Raw genomic sequence first — 14,789 nt, forward strand, 5'->3', positions numbered from 1 at the left:
CCAGTGATGCCTAAAGATGTTGAGAAGGAAGTGAAGGATAAAATGACTATGGAATTAGCTCTTTGGAATGAAAATGATTACCTATGCAATAATTTCATTCTAAATGGGTTAGCTGATGATCTCTATGATTATTGTAGCCCATATAAGTCTGCCAAATTAGTTTGGCTGGCTTTGGAAAAGAAGTATGATACTAAGGAAGCTGGGACTAAAAAGTATGTTGTTAGTCACTACCTCAAGTATCAAATGACTAATGATAAATCAATAGAGTCTCGATCCCATGAGATAGAGAAAATTGCTCAAGAGTCATACATAGCTGTGATAACTGAGATTAATATGATTGGAGGATCAGATGGATGGTGGGTAGACACTGGCGCCTCCCGTCATGTCTGCTATGATCGTGTTATGATTAAAACATACACGAATGTTGAAAACAAGAAAGTGTTGTTGGGAGATTCCCACACCACTACTGTTGCTGGAACTGGAGATGTTGAACTGAAGTTTACCTCTAGAAAGACTTTGATTCTCAAAGATGTGATGCATACTCCAGAGATGAGAAAGAATCTGGTTTCTGATTTTCTTTTAAATTAAGGAATAGTGGGGGTACTTCATCTAGTCATCTTCCTGCTATTAGTAGTGAAAATCTTGCACAACCAGAACCAGATATAGAGCCTCGAAGAGGTAAGAGAGCAAGAATTGCTAAAGAGTATGGGCCCGATTATATGACCTATACATTAGAGGAGGATCCATCAAACCTCCAAGAAGCTTTGTCTTCTTTGGATGCTGACTTGTGGCAAGAAGCCATTAATAATGAGATGGATTCTTTAGAATCTAACAAGACCTGACATTTAGTAGACTTGCCTCCTGGCTGCAAACCTACTAGATGTGAAATCATTGTTGTGTAACAACTTTGATATGAAAGACCTCGGAGAAGCAAGTGTAATCCTCGGTATTAAGATTACTAGGTCAAAAGAGGGAATTTCCCTAGATCAATCTCACTACATTGAGAAGATCTTAAAGAAATATGACTACTTTGATTGTAAACCTGCTAGTACACCATATGATCCAAGTGTAAAATTGTTTAAGAACACTGGTGAAGGTATACGACAAACTGAGTACGCAAGTATCATTGGTAGCCTTAGGTATGCCACTGATTGTACTAGACCCGACATAGCCTATGTTGTGGGATTATTATGCAGGTTTACCAGTAGACCTAGTAAGGAGCATTGGCACACTATCAAAAGGGTAATGAGGTACCTTAAAAGAACCATAAACCTTGGATTACATTATAAAAGGTTTCCCGCTATACTTGTAGGATACAGTGATGCAGATTGGAACACTCTTTCAGATGATTTCAAAGCAACCAACAACTATATATTTAGCATAGCTGGTGGGGCTATTTCTTGGAAGTCTAAGAAACAGACTATCTTAGCTTAGTCCATTATGGAATCTGAGATGATAGCACTAACAACTGCTAGTGAGGAAGCAAGTTGGCTGAGAAGCTTACTTGCAGAGATTCCCTTATGGAAAAGACCGATACCAGCTGTGTTGATCCATTGCGATAGTACCGCGACTATTGCAAAAAAAAAATTGAGAACCGTTATTACAATGGTAAGAAATGACAGATACATCGTAAGCACAACACTGTTAGAGAATTACTCTCAACAAGAGCTGTTAGAGTGGATCACGTACGCACTGATGATAATTTAGCAGATCCTTTGACGAAAGGATTAGCTAGAGAGAAAGTCCATTACACTTCTAAAAGAATGGGACTATTGCCCTTACTGCGATGATCATTCATGATGGTAACCCGACCTAAATGACTGGAGATCCCAAGAACTAGGTTCAATGGGTAATAACAAGTTATGAAGTGATATGAGATGAACATGTTGTTATAAGTGAAAGCAGCATGATTCCTGAAGTAACAAGAGGATGAGTTATGAAAAAAAAATTCATAATTGTTAATGAGATCTATACTCTACGTTGAGTGGAGTACCTAGGCTACAGGAGTACTCTTGATAGACTCGCCTATGTGAATGTTGAAGTGGGGGCCACTTCATATGAAATTTTGGGCAAAAATTTCTAGATCGTTCACTATACCGGGATAGACGTGCATGGCCTTTAACGCACGAACTTTATAGAATACACCTATGAAAATGTTGTGTGTGGTTTGATGTCGGAGATAGAGTTCAAGACTTCGAGTCACTCTAGTAAAATTTGAATCTTACTCACTATGCAAAGGTTCAAGTTGTATGACACCTTTGTTTATGCACAATTTTATGAAATCCTCGAAAATCTTCTTTTCAAATTTCAAGTGGGGGATTGTTAGAACAAAGGAGAATGTGGATGTTTGAAAAAAAAAGGCTTCAAGTCTCACATCGCTCAGGATAAACACTTGAATAGTGTTTCACTCCCTATATATAGAGAGCTCCTTTCTTCTTTTTTCCTTGCCCCGGTTGAGAAGTATTTCCTCAACTTTTCTTTCTCCCTCCCATATTTCAGCCGATGCATTTCCGGCAAACTTCTCCCTCTTTCTTTCTGTCACTCTAAAATTTCGATTGGCTATAATAGTGACTTTTTAAGTCATATTTTCGGTTGGCTATAAGAGTGACTTTTTAAGTCATATTTTTTTGTTGGCTATAATAGTGACTTTTAAAGTCATACTTTTCGGTTGGCTATTAGAGTGACTTTTCAAGTCATATTTTCGGTTGGTTGTTAGAGTGACTTTTCAAGTCATATTTTTGGGTGGCTTTAGAGTGACTTTTAAAGTCATACAAGAGGGTGTAATTCTAGAAAAGGTTCCCTCAGTGCAGTGGGAATCTTATACAGTGATCTAGGCTGTTTTATCCTGGGGACTTCGTGGTTGATAGTCTGCTTGCACAATTTTTGGCAGTGCCACGAAACGTCTTAAAGAAAGCGATATTGTCCGCGACTCAGCCAGTAATTTTTTCGGTTTGTCATAAACTATTGTTACTATATGTCTCAATATACATGGATGTGTTCGTAGACAAATCTACTTAAAGAGGATTGGGCGCAGCTATCGCCACTAAGTTTTTAATTTTTCTCAATATAAGATATGTGTATAGTTATAAATTGCCCCCATAACCTATAGTTAAAAAAATCATTTATAATATCAGTAATGTCCCCACTATTATGTTATTTGATTTATTTCACATCACACTAGAAAATGTAAGAAACTAGCATTTTTCAGAATATATGTATCTATTAGGGAAGACAATTTGTTAAGATCAAATGGGCAACAAGGTTCTTTCTTTGAGTGTTTAATGCATTATAAATGTGTATTGCAAATATTTTTTTATATATAATTAAACTCGTGCCTTTTATGACTTGGTTTTTCAAACTCAGCCTCATCATGTTCGTTAGCCTTAGAATTTGCGAGTGAGCTTGAGTCCTCTAGGGTACGATGTTCTCTAATTAAACACAAATGGTAGCTCTCTAGGAAATCCGAGTCTTTCTAAATTCGGGGTTATCATCCATGATTGCATGGGCAAGTGAAAGTTGGTTTTACTAGCTCATGCAACAATACTATTTGTCTTCATGCTGAGTTATTTGCAATTATAATGGTTTGAAGTTGACTTAGAAAAAAGGTTTCAGGAAGATAACATGTGAGTCTAATTTTCAAATGGCAATCAATCATATTTTGAAGGAGGATTATCCATTCCATCCTTAGGGTTTTCTCGTCCCGAAGATTTTAAGGTAAGAGATTATATAATTGAGAGATTTTCTTACAGTATATTTATCGAGATAAAACATGTGTGCGCATTGGTTAAACATGGAGTTTCAATCCAAGCAGATCTCAAAACTTTAGAATCATATCCGATGTCAATTGATTTAGTTTATACATTATATGCTTTAGGAGTTTCTCACTTAAAAACTCACTCTCTTGTGGAATTTAAAGATAATATTGTATTCATCATAATAATAATTGAACAAATTTATTCAAATTTGAAAATAATAGGAATAGTTATAATTTAAAATGAAATTGGAAGAAAATAGCATACTAATACTAATATTAATAATAATAGTAATGTAGAAAAGTTGTAAAATGTTAGAAATTAGTCTCACTTTCATAAATTGTGAAATCATTATGCAATAAGTAAACTCAGAGAAAAGAGAGAATATAAAAAATTATGCTGTACATAAAGAATGGGTTGAAGAAATTAATTTTATATAATAAATATAGGTATAATAAAAAATATGAGGAATAGCTTACAACAGTGTCGCTTTGGCCGAGTGGTTAAGGCGTGTGCCTGCTAAGTACATGGGGTTTCCCCGCGAGAGTTCGAATCTCTCAGGCGACGCTAAATTCTTTTTTCTGTTTTTTTTTCTTTTTAAGTTTTCACTTTTGTTCAAATTTCTATTTGTTGTCACGGTTTGAGTCCTGAATCCTAGTGGCCGATCTACGTTGTTCCAACTTGCAACTCCTTCTCTTCTCACTGTCACTTCTTTCTTCCCAACACAACACAACAGACGCAGTACATAACAACTTTTGTTTCCTTGGCGCCGCCACACCAACATGTCAGCCTTCACTATTTCCAACAACGCCGCCGCCGCCACCGCCACGTGGCCACTCCCCCAATTCAACACTTGCCACTTTCCGCACTCTCCATCCATTGTTCTTCATCATTCCCTCCTCAACATCCGCGCTTTCAGGATCCACTGTGTCCCTCAAGAACCTCTCCCCCCATTACAACAACAACCCAAACACGATCAACTTTCTCCCGGAGGCGACGGAGGCCACGGTGACGCCGGCGGTGGCGGAGGCGGAGGCGGAGATGGAGGTGAAGGAGGAGGAGACGAAGAGTTCGGACCCTTGTTGAAGTTCGAAGCGGTTATGAGAGAATCTGAAGCTCGTGGTGTTAAGTTGCCTCCGGATATGGTAGAGGCAGCGAGGATCACCGGCATCCGGGAAATGTTTCTTCTTCGTTACTTGGAGTTGCAGGTGGGTTTTCTCGAAAGTTTCAATTTTTGGTTTCAAAAAGTAATTTTTTCTTCCCTGCTTGAACTCAATTTGGCTTCTTTTATTGTTATTATTATTGCAGGGTTCGTCTTGGCCACTGTCTTTTCTGATGCAGCATTGTGCTATGCTGAGAAATCGAATGCTAGCTGACCCTTCTTTTCTTTTCAAAGTTGGAACCGAGGTTTGTTTTGGGTACCTTAGAAAATTATGTCTCAACTGAATTGTTGAATTGGTAATGGTATCATGATATGGTTATGGTTATGATATGAACCGTGTTTTAAATTGTGGTCATGGTCGTATTTTCATCTTGTTCATTGATATTACGGGAAATTGCAGACGAATGCGGCCCATGCAGTCACAATTTTGTGTTTCTGTTGTGCTGCAGAGACCCTAAAAACCTTGACATTACTGCCAAAATTGCAGTGACGAACAGTTTATTAAAACCAATTAATGTGAACTTGATTAAGTGCTTTCATTTTAGTCTCTCTTTTTTGGATTAGACGTGGTGACCTGATTATCCTTGTTTTGGCATGTGTAGATTGTTATAGACTCTTGTTGTGCAACCTTTGCGGAGGTGCAGAAGAGAGGCAAGGATTTCTGGGCTGAATTTGAATTGTACGCTGCTGATCTTCTTGTTGGAGTGGTTGTTGACATTGCTTTGGTGGGTCTGTTGGCACCATATGCTCGAATTGGCAAGCCTTCTCTGTCAAAAGGTTTGCTTGGACAAATTCAGCATGCTTGTGCTGCTCTTCCTAGCAGGTTAGTGTTTCGAAAGGGGTGGAAATTTTGTAATTCAATAGTGTTTTCCCAATGTGTGATGTTCATGATTTGTTAATTTGCAGCGTCTAGGCTGAATTCTATTTCTGTTAAATATCACCATTTTTATGTATATTCGTGGTAGCAAGCCTAATATCTCTGAGGATTTGGTCATATAAGGCTTATGGTGTCGTGGGATCCATTAGCCCACCTCGCCTAGTAGTGTGATCAGACTTTTGTTGTTATTATTGTTGCATTTAGTGTAGCACACCATTAATTCTGTTGAACTGAGATTCCTTCATTTCCTTGTATTAGAGTAATTGTGAGAATAGTACTTCAGGGAACCCCTAGGAATTATTTTTTTCCTTCCTTCATTATGCCTAGTGGAAATTTTTAGTTGAATCAAATTGCATATATTATAAACTTCTCCATACTTTTCAGAGATCTAGCTGAATGTGAAATTATTGATATGATAATAAATTACTACAATAATGCAGTGTGTTTGAAGCTGAAAGGCCGGGATGTAAATTCTCCACGATGCAGCGCATTGCCACATACTTCTACAAGGTGCCCTGTGCTCTGAAACTTGAAGTGATAGACAAACTATTTATGACAGTATAGGTTATTTACAAAATCCAGTAAATAATAGAATCAAACTTTGACTGCATGGAATAGTCTGCTTCCATTTACTTTGGTATTAGTTATGGTACCATACTGCTATTTTTGTTTATTTTTTTTACGTGGTTTCTGGTAATAGTTTATTCTTACCTGACATTCTGTGTTCAGGGTGCATTGTATGGATCAGTTGGCTTTGGATGTGGTATTATTGGTCAAGGAATTGCAAATATGATCATGAATGCCAAAAGGTATGGCTACCAGGATGACTTCTGTTTGTATAATTTTACTAAAGATGTCTTGTTCACTAATTCTTTTGTTGGCTACATTATTACTATATCATGAGGGCTTGAATTTGTTGTTTTATGTAATTACAGAAAGCAAATGTACAAACTCATTTTCTGTTGTGATGGGGTGTCACTTTTGCTTTTGTAAATTGTTGAAGGATTTTTTGTTTTATTAAAACAGGAGCATTAAGAAATCTGAAGATGACATACCTGTGCCTCCTCTTCTGAAAAGTGCTGCTCTTTGGGGTATGTCTTTGTCCCGTTTATTCAAAATTTCTATCTCCAGTCTGCTATGCTTTATGTTATTCAGTTTCTTGGGTTGGCTCTGCTGTATTAATGGTAGGAAAAAATATATAAGCCGTGAATTTTAATTTCAGAAAAAGATTTTCATATTAATGCTGTTTCCATTATTAAAAAAAAAGTTGTTTCAATTATTTTCAAGAAAGTATTCATTCATTGTTTGACTCGCTGGCAAGATGGACATAATAAGATTACCACCATCTTCTGTAATTTAATTGGTACACCAGAGGAATATAAATCATAGAATTTAATTTCTATACATTGTCAGAGTAAAGAAACCAATTAGAAATTATCGTCAGTATGAATTTTAAGATGATTATTGTAAAACCCAACAGACTTATCATGTATGAGTCTTTGATTGGATGACCATCAGGACATATATTAGTTATTCTAAATGATATTGCATTTGAGCTTACTTGTTGCATTATTTTCAACACGGTTACATTTGCATCTGTTCATGTACCTTTTAACTTCTTGAGAGATGAACAAGAGAAAAGGAAGGAAAGAGGGGTTACATTATTTGTGCTAGGGTCACGTTTGAGGAGATGATGCTATAGGATTCTCACCGTGTACATAATTTGCTTTATTTTATTTGTTTTGTTAGTTTTATTAGAAATGTCAGGGATTCAAACTCACGATATCTCCCCACTTCCTTCTTCCTTCCTCAACTACCGGACCAACTTTATATCTCTTACATAATTTGCTTTATTGGTTTTCCCTTTCTTTATCAGGATTCTTTCTTGCTGTGTCATCCAACACACGTTATCAAATTATCAATGGTCTAGAAAACATTGTTGAAGCATCTCCCGTGGCAAAGAGGGTCCCACTTGTTGCAATGGCATTCACTGTGGGTGTGCGATTTGGAAACAACATCTATGGTGGCATGCAGTTCGTAGACTGGGCCAAATGGAGTGGCGTACAATGAGTGTTGTCCACACCACACTTTACAATTTCTCCTTTTTGAAAGTTTTACCCAAAGTTGGCTAGGCAATTAGGGAAAAGTTTTCTTTCTCAAACCAAGGAGTGAAGCTCCCCACCAATTTTTCATATGTAGGGCATCTTTCTTATGATTAAAATATAGGACCATGCCCCCCCTTCATTCTTGATTCCTCCTGTGTTTTTTCTTTTCTTCAATCTTTTTCACATTTTTATTTTCATTGTTATCCTATGTTATTTAACCTAGTTGTGTCAGATATGTTCAAGGGAAATTAAGGTTCTTATAACTAGGCATAGTACCGATCAAGCATGGGAAAATATAATTTTGGATTTACTTTAAGAGTTTCGGCCGTTATTTTTTTATTATTTTCTCTTCTCCTACTATAAATTACTACTATTAGGTAGTAGTCCAGAACCAGGTTTCCATGGTCCTAAATCCTAATCAATATCTATGTGATACATTTAAGTTTTTCAATTTACAAGAAAAAATTACTAACACTTAATTAGGTATCCTATGAAGATTAATGAGGACTGTGATATCCTAGAGACCTAGACCATTTTCCACACTGGAATGAATTAATCATATCATTGTGGTTTTTAGCTTCTATTTTATTGTGAAATAAAGGAATTAGTAATAATAAGTTGGTTTTATCGTATTTTAAACCACTTTCCACAACCGATTGTTATATTATATTTTTTTATTTTATTAATTCAATCATTTAAAGTTTGGAGAAAAATGCTGAATCGTGTAATCCTATGTCTGCTAATTTTAGTGAAAAGATAAAATGAGCAATTATTATCGTCAACTGACAAATCAGTAGACGGTAGCGCATTAATGCAAGTAATTTTTGTATGCTAGCAAATAATCACATGCGCAAAAGATCAAGAAACTATTGTTTGAACATAAAATAAAATAAAAAATTATTCAGTGATGTTGTCAACTGAACAATTTGTGATTTTAAGAAATATAAATAATACGTTTTATTATTGAATAAATTTATAAGAAATTTCTTAAATCATATTCGACTTTCGATTATTTTATTTTATAAAATTTATTTGGTATTAAAAATTCAAGTTAAGAGATGATTTACATATTCGGTATTAAATCTTTTTTTTTTTTATCGTATTGCGTTGCATGTAGACAAATGCATCTAGTCCTATACCTTGTGATATGTGATGTGAAAAAGAACACTGCTGATAGTTTGTATCCACTGTGATGATATTAATTAAGCACTCAATTGCTCGGTATATAAACACAAACACAAGATGTACAGAGAAAGCGTCTTATATGTTAGCAGAAGAAAATTCAATTAACAATAAAGACACTCAGAGGGGCCAGTCCAGCTGTGAACACAATCTTGTTAAGCTTGACAGCTGGGAACTTAGGAGGAAATACTAATTTGGGATTCAATTCCCTAATGTAACATCTAGTGTGCTTTTTTTTAAAAGAAAAAAAAAATCCAGATATCTAATCCCAATTGATATTTTAATCGGGTCAAGAATATTAACTAAATGATGAAATTAAAGTTTTCTCGGAATTTTTACTACACCCTGAAATTTTAACTTAACCACCGGATTTACTTATGTTGAATTTTAATTATTTGTAGTAATAATTTTATTGTTTATAATAATGATATTCAACTCAAATAGAATTACTTTTTGTAAATAATACATGTAATTTAGAAGAATAAAAACTTCTAAAACCTTATTTAAAGAAATGTGAGTACATATTAATATTACTTAAACTAACCATTCCTTTTGTATTGTAACATAATTTTAAAAAAAAAAATCTAGCATCATATATATTTTTTTTTTGAAAAAAATATAAATTATATTAAACCAAAATAAACATCATATATAACTTGCACACGTGCACCGAGGCAATGAAATAGTGTTATTCTATGTAAAATTTCCCTGAGAACATCTGAAGAAAAACTTATTCTTAGCTTCTTTCCCCCAAGTTAACTCAAAATGGAAAAAAAAATAAAATAACTGACTTCCCTGGTCATGCTATCATCAGTAAGAAATTTAGTGCATGTGTGATTCAATTTATTTTAAATAAATTATTACTTATTTTTCTTAATTTTTTTTAGAGAGCTTTTAGAAAAGGAAAGGATTATTTCTCCAAATTATTTTTAATCAAACGTGTATGTGATAGGTGTTTAGAAATGGATTATTTTTTAAAAAGTGCTTTTAAAAACTTAACAAAAAAAAAGTTAAATCAAACACGTATACTATTTAGGATGTAACATTTTTTGTTCAATTGTAAGCATAAATATTCTTTTCTGGAATTTTAATTTTTAAGCCACTCAAATGACATTATATGAAATAGGTAACCGATCTTACCTTGTGAAATAAAGTTTTGTTGTTGTTGCAAGTATAAATACGCTGTTATTGTACTTGTGGAGTTATGGTAACAGTTGGTGTAAAAAATATAGAGCAAAAGAAAATGTTGTGGTATTCTCTTTGATTTGACTTTTTTTTATAATTGAAATGTTTTAGAAAGTGAAACATAAAATAGATTTCATTTATTTATTTTTTGTCTCATTTTATTGTTTTGATAAAAAAAAAAAAAAAAGAGGAGGGGATAGTACCGAATACCTTGATAAGGGAAACCTCTCGCCTTAAAACATATTTATAGAAAAATTTATATTTTTACATTCAAACAAAATAGTAAAGACTCGAATTTGTCAAATGATTTTGTCTTAATTCACTTGACTACTTCGTTGGAGTTCATTTTATCTCATTTTAATTTGTTTATCAAAGAGTACTTTATTCTAAGAAAATAAAAATTGACAATTTAAGTATAAAGAGGACTTAATTTTATTTTAACGATGTACTATTGTATCTTTCAATAATTTTTTTTATTTGTAACATGATAAAAGTAAGACAAATGTTAAAGGCACGGGTTAAGAAATTTAAAATATTTTTTCATTAAAATAAATAAAATTGTTATTTATATTTTTTTTTTGTTATTTTATAATTTTTATGATAAATATTTTTTAAAATTTTTAAACCAGATCCTTAATTGGTTAGTAAAACCCTAAGGGTGTGTTTGCATAAAAAAATTTAAAATTCTGAAAAATTTTAAATTACAAGAATTCTAAATATTTCAATTGAAATTCTTTTATTTTTAAAATTTTGTGTTTGAACAAAAAAAATTAAAATTGTGAGGGTGAAAGAAAATGAATGCAAAGAGGAGAGAAGATATGATTGATGTGCTTCCAAAGAGAATAATATTGATACGGAGAGTCACAGAGAAACCAGGACACGACGGCATACACCATCATACCTGACTACAACATTTGGTCAACAACGCAAGGCATGACTCAGGTTCTTCGTGCCGGCGAGCACCTCCACCGTATGATAGACAGCGATGACTGCTACCTTGACTGACGGATGCAGTTCTACGTGTTGTAACATCCTGGAAATTTCTACCCGGAATTTTTGAAAACGATGTATTTTGAATGATTATATATATATAAGTATTATTCAGTGTATATGCATATATGTTCTTGGTAGAAGTAGGAGTAGTGGGGGCAAGATACGCGGGTTAGGCTAATTAAGGAAGAGAAATCCATAACTGGGAGGTTATAGGTTAATTCTTAATTAATTAGTTTAAAAATCATCGTTTTGCGTGCGACTTAAAATTTAACGAAACCAACCCCTGAACCACGCTCGGGATTTTATTATGAGCGTTTTGATATATATATTGCGTACTTTTGAAAACTGGCCCTGACGGACGCAGAGAAACACGAGGAACTGGAACCAGAGAAACGGCACGCAAACCGAGGTAGGATTTTAGCGTTTCAAAGGTCAGGTTTTTCTCACTGTTTGTGGCTGAGTATGAGTCACAATTAAAAGGGAAAGTGGGCCCTTCTTGCTCCACTCAAACGGAGACATGTGGCATAACTTAAATAAAATAATAGAAAAAGAGAAAACCCTTTATTTAAAACCAAAAAGCTTTTCTCTCTCCTCACTCAGCCAAAGCAGAAAAATTCAGAAGCTCTCCCTCTCTCTCACGCAGCCTTCTTCTTCTCTTCTTCCTCCACCATTGTTGCCCAACAAAGCTCCAACCTTTGGCCATCATTTCTGCTCCAAATCGTGAAAGGAGGGCATTTCCGGAGTCGTGCAGTGCGTGTCTACGAGTGGGACTTCGAAATTTCAGGTTTGGGTGGATTTCTTTCTCCTTTGATTTTCGTGGGTATGGGGTTTGGGGATATATGATGGTTAGTCTTGCTAGGTTTCTGTTTTATGATGATTATTTGTGAAGAAATTTGTGGAAAACATGTTGAAATTGCCATGTTTGAATGAGTTAAACATACCCATTCTGTTTTAGGGTTTTTATGATGATGCTTGTGATGTTCATGTGCTGAAATTGCTTATGGAAAACTGTTAGAGATGAAGGGTAGAACTAACCTAGGGTTAGAAAGTGAGAATGTGGTGTTAGGAGTGGAAAAAGAGTGAATTTTTGAGGGCTGGAGGGCCAAATCTGGAATTGGTAGTATTTAGAGGTTAGAGTGAGTAAATCTTAGCTTGAAATGCCATTTAGGACTTATGAGAAAACTTGGACTGTGCTAGGGAGAAAAACAAACGACCAAAGTGAACCAAAAGCCATTTCTAGGGCAAAATTGGGTGTTGAGAAGTCAAATTTTGATTCGGTGGAATTTTAGGTGTAAATCCAGTTTGAGCAAGTTTAGATTGATGTTATAGACTTGTGTGAGGTGAGAGTTTGCTCCAAATTTAACTCATTCTAAATTTCACTTCTCAAACCTAGAAAACCCATTGAATTGAGGGGTATTGGACACCTAGATTCTGTGTTGCTGTGTTTTGAAGCTTGACTTTGGGTTAGACATGGTTGATACATGATTTGGGACTTGTAGGAATTGATTTGGGCAAGATTGGATGAGGGGAAGTGTGATTTTTGAAATCTGCACTTATGCAGAATTTTGCTGTCAAAATAGGTGCAGCAGGATTTTGGCCTTGTGCAGAAAAATGCTTGTGTGTGATTGGCTGTGGAAAGAGTAGTGCAGAATGAGTTCTGGATGTTTGCTAGTAGATCCCAACGGTCAAAATGTAGGCTTATGTACTATAGACTTCCAGTAAAATTTTGGATTTGATCCAACGGTTAACAAATTGGATCGAAGGAATTGTTACTGGGGTCTTTAAGTGAGAAAAGTTGTGATTTTGGTTGGTGTTTTGAGCAGAGTTTTCTGCCTTTGCCCTGTTTTGCTTGGCTGTGATAGCTTGTGCTGTTTGAATGTTGTTTTGCTTGGATGTTGTGGAAGCTTGGGAGGATTGATGGGGACCCGGTGTTGAGAGAAACGAGGTTATGGGCTACGTGGGAGTACGTGAGCTCAGATGGAGGTGGGCAACAGGGGATGGTGGGTTTATGCGCGCTTTGTGGATGTGGAAAACTTGTTGTACACCATCGCCCGACCGCCACCTAGTACCACATGTGATGGGTACCCCATAATCCTACAAGCTTGAGTTGAGGAAGTGTAGAAGGGTGAAACTTCTTGCTTTTATTCGTTGACCACAGAGTGGTACCTGGAGATATGTCGCGGGGGTGAGGAGACCTTGAGGACGTCAGGTGGGGTGCTATTGCCCAAAACCAAGCTTGACCAATCCCGACCCAACCCGGGCATAGTCGGTCAGTGAGAACCTGTGATGTACCTAAACAGGCGAGCTCCTGGCAGTCAACAGATAAAAGGAACAAAGACCACAAAGCAAGGAGGCTTGTGGTGGCTGGCCAGCTGTGAAACTTGATTGATATGTGAGATATGGTCTCTGGTAATCGACTACCAAGGGTGGGTAATCGATTACAAGGCTTAAAAATGAAGACAGGAGGCTAAGATGGTCTCTGGTAATCGATTACCAAGGGGTGTAATCGATTACCAGGCTTGAAAACGAAGTCAGGAAACTAAGGGAGCCTCTGGTAATCGATTACCAGTCTGTGTAATCGATTACACAGAGGAATGGGTCACTGGTAATCGATTACCAGGTATGTGTAATCGATTACACAGTGCATTTTTGCATATTTCATGTCCTGAGGCTGTGTAATTCAAGTTTAGCCTCTGGTAATCGATTACCAATGTTGTGTAATCGATTACCAGAGATGAAAAGCCTTAAGATACTCCTTTCAATTGCATGTAGTGGTTATGAGACGCATTGTGCGGCGGCATAGTTAGATTCTTGTGAAAGAGTCTACCCCTTTCTTTTCTTTCTTGTAGATCGTGATGGCGGCGCAGCTAATCCGTGATCGAGTAGAGATGGAGTGCCTAGAGGGAGCTTGGGAGACCCTCGATGGCAACACGAGGTGCCGATTTCGGGGCACCATTCGATTCACGGCTACTTCTTTGGTGCATCCAGATGAACCTGCATGGACGCTTCAGCGCACGGTGGAGTGGATACTACCCACGCCTACACCATATCGTCTAGTGGAGCCCGTCCAAGTGATCGAGGTAACGTCATCCGAGGAAGACCCTGAGGAGGATCTGGAGGAGCTACCTCCTGAGCCTGCTGTGGATGCCCTTGACTTTCTAGAGGGTGATGAGGATCCACTTCTTGAGGTGGATTCTCCCGAGGAAGTCATGTCAGCATCTGAGGCAGACTCTACGGAGGATAGTGGCCCGGGGGAGATGGCGATCAGCGGAGGCTCTTCATCCTAGTGGACAGCTCTTTGGATTAATTTTGTATACTTTTTGAGGGTGAGTGTATCTAGGACTGACTGTTAAGTTTACTCTTTTGTTTTTGTATGGGTAGACCTGATGTATAGGAATTTGATGATTGTATACATGTGGCTGAAGCCACCACTATGGACACCTTTGCTCTGGATGACACTGTGTATTTTGTAAAACTCCCATATTTTGGACAGCTTTAAATGATGAATGCATTTATGATCGATCTTGTTATTT

At 36.3% G+C, this 14,789-nt stretch overlaps 1 protein-coding gene and 1 non-coding gene across 2 annotated transcripts; both read left to right on the forward strand.

The window, feature by feature from the left end:
* Positions 1-4,237: 4,237 nt before the first annotated feature.
* On the forward strand, positions 4,238-4,319 carry TRNAS-GCU. The gene has a single exon. It is a non-coding gene; the product is annotated as a tRNA-Ser (tRNA).
* Positions 4,320-4,326: 7 nt separating this feature from the next.
* Positions 4,327-8,212, forward strand: LOC114378237 (protein RETICULATA-RELATED 1, chloroplastic-like). The gene is made up of 7 exons (XM_028336795.1): positions 4,327-4,960; positions 5,061-5,159; positions 5,517-5,737; positions 6,232-6,301; positions 6,521-6,600; positions 6,818-6,882; positions 7,668-8,212. The coding sequence occupies exons 1-7, from the start codon at positions 4,535-4,537 to the stop codon at positions 7,859-7,861; spliced, it is 1,155 nt and encodes a 384-aa protein (XP_028192596.1). The 5' UTR covers positions 4,327-4,534; the 3' UTR covers positions 7,862-8,212.
* The last annotated feature ends 6,577 nt before the right edge of the window (positions 8,213-14,789 follow it).

The sequence above is a fragment of the Glycine soja genome, chromosome 12, assembly GCF_004193775.1.
Source record: "Glycine soja cultivar W05 chromosome 12, ASM419377v2, whole genome shotgun sequence".
Taxonomy (NCBI): domain Eukaryota; kingdom Viridiplantae; phylum Streptophyta; class Magnoliopsida; order Fabales; family Fabaceae; genus Glycine; species Glycine soja.

Excerpts from the sequence above, each read along its gene's own strand:
- LOC114378237 (XM_028336795.1), top strand. The coding sequence starts at position 4,535 with ATGTCAGCCTTCACTATTTCCAACAACGCCGCCGCCGCCACCGCCACG. Across the intron at positions 4,961-5,060 it reads TTCGTTACTTGGAGTTGCAG|GGTTCGTCTTGGCCACTGTC; the intron begins GTGGGTTTTCTC and ends TTATTATTGCAG. Across the intron at positions 5,738-6,231 it reads TGTGCTGCTCTTCCTAGCAG|TGTGTTTGAAGCTGAAAGGC; the intron begins GTTAGTGTTTCG and ends ACAATAATGCAG.